Source organism: Austrofundulus limnaeus, unplaced genomic scaffold (assembly GCF_001266775.1).
Source record: "Austrofundulus limnaeus strain Quisiro unplaced genomic scaffold, Austrofundulus_limnaeus-1.0 Scaffold320, whole genome shotgun sequence".
Classification (NCBI taxonomy): domain Eukaryota; kingdom Metazoa; phylum Chordata; class Actinopteri; order Cyprinodontiformes; family Rivulidae; genus Austrofundulus; species Austrofundulus limnaeus.
Genome location: NW_013952722.1, coordinates 133,357 through 138,523, shown reverse-complemented (window position 1 = coordinate 138,523; position 5,167 = coordinate 133,357). Strand labels below are relative to the sequence as shown.

Genomic DNA, 5,167 nt, shown 5'->3' with positions numbered 1-5,167 from the left:
TCTGTTTTCAGTCTGTCCCCTGTCTGTTTTCAGTCTGTCCCCTGTCTGTTTTCAGTCTGTCCCCTGTCTGTTTTCAGTCTCTCCCCTGTCTGTTTTCAGTCTGTCCCCTGTCTGTTTTCAGTCTGTCCCCTGTCTGTTTTCAGTCTGTCCCCTGTCTGTTTTCAGTCTCTCCCCTGTCTGTTTTCAGTCTGTCCCCTGTCTGTTTTCAGTCTGTCCCCTGTCTGTTTTCAGTCTGTCCCCTGTCTGTTTTCAGTCTGTCCCCTGTCTGTCCTCTGTCTGTCCTGATTAATGTCCCTCTGTTGTTTGTGAGCAGGTGCGGTCGTCCATCAGTGACTTTGCCGTCTTTCTGACCATCATGATCATGGTGCTGCTGGACTATCTGGTGGGAGTTCCTTCACCGAAGCTCAACGTTCCGGACCGGTTTGAGGTAAACCGGGATCAGACCTGCAGGGTTCAGTTTACTCTGATGATGCAGAAAATCCTGACCACAATCCTGTTCCCATATTAGTCAAATAAAACTCCACAGAGCAGAAACGGGTTTTTACTAAACAAAATAATTTAAATATTAAAAACGTTCAGCTTCTTCAGTTTGGTCTCCTCAACCTTCAGTTATTAAAGTTCTCAGAACTTCAGTCAGGTTCTAACAGAGTTCTCCATCTGATCAGCCCACATCCAGCCATCGGGGGTGGCTGATCTCTCCGCTGGGACCCAACCCCTGGTGGACGATGCTGGCTGCCGCCATCCCAGCTCTGCTATGCACCATCCTCATCTTCATGGACCAGCAGATCACCGCCATCATCATCAACAGGAAGGAGAACAAGCTGAAGGTGAGTTTTCACAGCAGTATGTCTCCTAACAATGACTGGACCTCTGTGTTTATGTCCTACTGATGGTTGGGACCTCTGTGTTTATGTCCTACTGATGGTTGGACCTCTGTGTTTTTGTCCTACTGATGGTTGGACCTCTGTGTTTATGTCCTAATGATGATTGGACCTCTGTGTTTGTGTCATAATGATGATTGGACCTCTGTGTTTGTGTCATAATGATGGTTGGACATTTGTTTATGTCCTAATGATGATTGGACCTCTGTGTTTGTGTCATAATGATGATTGGACCTCTGTGTTTGTGTCATAATGATGGTTGGACCTCTGTGTTTGTGTCGTAATGATGGTTGGACCTCTGTTTATGTCGTAATGACAGTTGGACCTCTGTGTTTGTGTCGTAATGATGGTTGGACCTCTGTTTGTGTCGTAATGATGATTGGACCTCTGTGTTTGTGTCCTACTGATGGTTGGACCTCTGTTTATGTCGTAATGATGATTGGACCTCTGTGTTTGTGTCCTGATGGTTGGACCTCTGTGTTTGTGTCGTAATGATGGTTGGACCTCTGTTTGTGTCGTAATGATGATTGGACCTCTGTGTTTGTGTCCTACTGATGGTTGGACCTCTGTTTATGTCGTAATGATGATTGGACCTCTGTGTTTGTGTCCTGATGGTTGGACCTCTGTGTTTGTGTCCTGATGGTTGGACCTCTTTGTTTGTGTCGTAATGATGGTTGGACCTCTGTTTGTGTCGTAATGATGGTTGGACCTCTGTGTTTGTGTCCTAATGATGATTGGACCTCTGTGTTTGTGTCCTAATGATGGTTGGACCTCTGTTTATGTCCTAATGATGGTTGGACCTCTGTGTTTGTGTCCTAATGATGATTGGACCTCTGTGTTTGTGTTCTAATGATGATTGGACCTCTGTGTTTATGTCCTAATGATGGTTGGACCTCTGTGTTTGTGTTGTAATGATGGTTGGACCTCTGTGTTTATGTCCTAATGATGATTGGACCTCTGTGTTTGTGTTCTAATGATGATTGGACCTCTGTGTTTATGTCCTAATGATGATTAGACCTCTGTGTTTATGTCCTAATGATGGTTGGACCTCTGTGTTTATGTCCTAATGATGGCTGGACCTCTGTGTTTGTGTCCTAATGATGGTTGGACCTCTGTGTTTGTGTCCTAATGATGGTTGGACCTCTGTGTTTATGTCCTAATGATGGTTGGACCTCTGTGTTTGTGTCCTAATGATGGTTGGATGTCTTTGTCTTCATGTCTCCGGCTGTAGAAAGGCTGTGGGTACCACCTGGACCTGCTGGTGGTGGCGGTGATGCTTGGCGTGTGCTCCATCATGGGTCTGCCGTGGTTCGTGGCGGCCACGGTTCTGTCCATCTCTCATGTCAACAGTCTAAAGGTGGAGTCCGAATGTGCAGCACCAGGTGAGCAGCCCAAGTTTCTGGGCATCAGGGAGCAGAGGGTGACGGGCTTCATGATCTTCGTCCTGATGGGCTGCTCCGTCTTCATGACGTCTGCGCTAAAGGTGAACGACTCACTGGTTCAAGCAGTAATGAGTTTTATTTTGAAAGGGAATGTAACACTTCCTGTTTGCTGCAGTTCATCCCGATGCCCGTCCTGTACGGAGTCTTCCTGTACATGGGAGTGTCCTCGCTCAAAGGGATCCAGGTAGGTCTGATACACAGGTAATGATGGAGACTGTGAGACAGACCCTGTGAGACAGTCTGTGAGACAGACTCTTTGAGACACACCCTGAGAGACAGCCCCTGTGAGAGACGGACTCTGTGAGACAGACCCTGTGAGAGACAGACTCTGTGAGACAGACCCTGTGACAGTCTGTGAGACAGACCCTGTGAGACAAACCTGAGACAGACCCTGAGAGACAGACTCTGTAAGACAGACCCTGAGAGACAGACTCTGTGAGACAGACCCTAAGACAGTCTGTGAGACAGACCCTGTGAGACAGACCCTGTGACAGTCTGTGAGACAGACCTGTGAGACAGACTCTGTGAGACAAACCCTGACAGACCCTATGAGACGGACCCTGTGAGAGACAGACCCCAAGACAGTCTGTGAGAAAGACTCTGTGAGGCAGACCCTGAGAGACAGACTATGTGAGACAGACCCTGACAGTTTGTAAGACAGACCCTGTGAGACAAACCCTGAGACAGACCCTGTGAGACAAACCCTGAGACAGACCCTGTGAGACACTCTGTGAGACAGACCCTGTGAGACAGACTCTGTTAAAAATTCTGTGAGACAGACTCTGTGAGACAAACCCTGACAGACCCTGTGAGACAGACCCTGTGAGACAGACTCTGTTAAAAATTCTGTGAGACAGACTCTGTGAGACAAACCCTGACAGACCCTGTGAGACAGTCTGTGAGACAGACCCTGTGAGACAGAGCAAGTTAGACAGACCCTATGAGTCAGTCTCTGTGAGACAGACCCTGTGACAGTCTGTGAGACAGACACTTTGAGACAAACCCTGAGACAGACCCTGTGAGACAGACTGTGAAACAGACCCTAAGACAGTCTGTGAGACAGACCCTGTGAGACAGACCCTGTGAGTGACAGACCCTGTGACAGTCTGTGAGACAGTCTATGAGACAGACCCTGTGAGACAGACTCTGTTAAAATGTCTGTGAGACAGACCCTGTGAGAGGCAGACTCTGTGAGACAGACCCTGAGACAGACTCTGTTAAACAGTCTGTGAGACACACCCTGTGAGACAGACCCTGTGAGACACTGTGAGACAGACCCTGTGAGAGGCAGACTCTGAGAGGCAGACTCTGTGAGACAGACCCTGAGACAGACTCTGTTAAACAGTCTGTGAGACACACCCTGTGAGACACTGTGAGACAGACCCTGTTTGACAGACCCTGTGAGACAGACCCTGTCAGACAGACCCTGTGAGACAGACCCTGTCAGACAGACCCTGTGAGACAGACCCTGTGAGACAGACCCTGTGAGACACACCCTGAGAGACACTCTGTGAGGACATCTCGTCTGTCCTTCAGCTCTTTGACCGCATCAAGCTGTTCGGGATGCCGGCCAAACACCAGCCTGACCTGATCTACCTGCGCTACGTCCCCATCTGGAAGGTCCACGTCTTCACCGTGGTCCAGCTGTCCTGTCTCATCATCCTGTGGGTCATCAAGGTCTCTGCTGCTGCTGTGGTCTTCCCCATGATGGTGAGACAGAAAGACCCGGGTCTTTACACACAGACTCACCCTGTCCCTGAACCCTGACCCTGACCCCGGTCCTCTCTGCAGGTCCTGGCTCTGGTCTTCATCAGGAAGCTTCTGGATTTCTGCTTCACCAAGCGAGAGCTGAGCTGGCTGGACGACCTGATTCCAGAGAGCAAGAAGAAGAGAGACGACGACAAGAAGAAGCTGCAGAAGGAGGTGGGTCTGTGCAGAGGACCGGTTCTGTGAGGACCCACGGTACCGACCCGACCCGGCTCGGTCCTCACCTGTCCTCTGCTCTTCCTCAGGACGCTCAGCTGATGCTGGAGGAGGAAGAGGAGCGATATGAGCGGGAAAACTGCCTCAAGTTTCCAATCAAAAGCCTGAAGGGACGGTGAGTCGGGTCAGAACCCTGATGGTTCTGATCAGAACCCTGATGGGTCTGCTCCAGACTGACCCGGTCCCTGTGGTTCTGTGCAGGTCCGACCCGTCAGAGGTGAACATCTCAGATGAAATGGCCAAAAGTGGAATCTGGAAGTCCGTCTTCAAACCTTCTGAGAGCAGCAAAGCTCTGAAACGCTGCAAAAGGTAAAAACCAGAACCGGGCCGGTCCCGAGTGACATCATCGTCTGAGCCTCGCTCCGATTGGTCAGGAGACAAGCTGACCTTTACCTGCTTTACCTCCAGTCAGGAGAAGCTGCCCAGCATCCAGATCTGCGTGGAGAGCGAAGAGAGCCGGAGGTGTTTCGATGCAGAGACGGCGTTATGATCCTTCAGCTGCTGCAGGAGGGGGCGGGGCCTGACAGAGGAGGACCAATCAGCTGTCACCTCAGCGTGCCGCACTTCTCGTCCTGCGTTTGTCTCTGACGAGGTGAACGTTTTATTTTCCCACGGTTTTATGGTGGAACTGCTGGAAACGGTTTCCTCAGGTGTTTTTGTTTTGCTGCGCTCTGATTGGACGACTGGGCGGACGGCCCGGTCCTCATGTTCACCTTTTTAATACTTCCTGTTTCATGAAGCAACAGACTCCTCCCCTCAGACAGAACCACACAGGACGGGTTTTATTTAACCCAAGGTTCTGTTGTGTGTGTGTGTGTGTGTGTGTGTGTGTGTGTGTGTGTGTGTGTGTGTGTGTGTGTG

At 50.1% G+C, this 5,167-nt stretch overlaps 1 protein-coding gene across 3 annotated transcripts in view; it reads left to right on the top strand.

Moving 5' to 3' along the window:
* LOC106527369 (sodium-driven chloride bicarbonate exchanger) overlaps positions 1-5,161 on the top strand; it is a 50,855-nt gene extending 45,694 nt beyond the window's left edge. For all 3 annotated transcript variants that reach the window (XM_014022231.1, XM_014022229.1, XM_014022232.1), the window contains 9 exons: positions 314-427; positions 666-827; positions 2,113-2,364; positions 2,439-2,507; positions 3,860-4,033; positions 4,115-4,246; positions 4,336-4,421; positions 4,508-4,615; positions 4,715-5,161. In XM_014022231.1, the coding sequence (XP_013877685.1) occupies positions 314-427; positions 666-827; positions 2,113-2,364; positions 2,439-2,507; positions 3,860-4,033; positions 4,115-4,246; positions 4,336-4,421; positions 4,508-4,615; positions 4,715-4,796 (1,179 nt within the window). In that variant the 3' untranslated portion in view covers positions 4,797-5,161. The remainder of the gene's footprint in view (positions 1-313; positions 428-665; positions 828-2,112; positions 2,365-2,438; positions 2,508-3,859; positions 4,034-4,114; positions 4,247-4,335; positions 4,422-4,507; positions 4,616-4,714) is intronic.
* Positions 5,162-5,167: the final 6 nt, after the last annotated feature.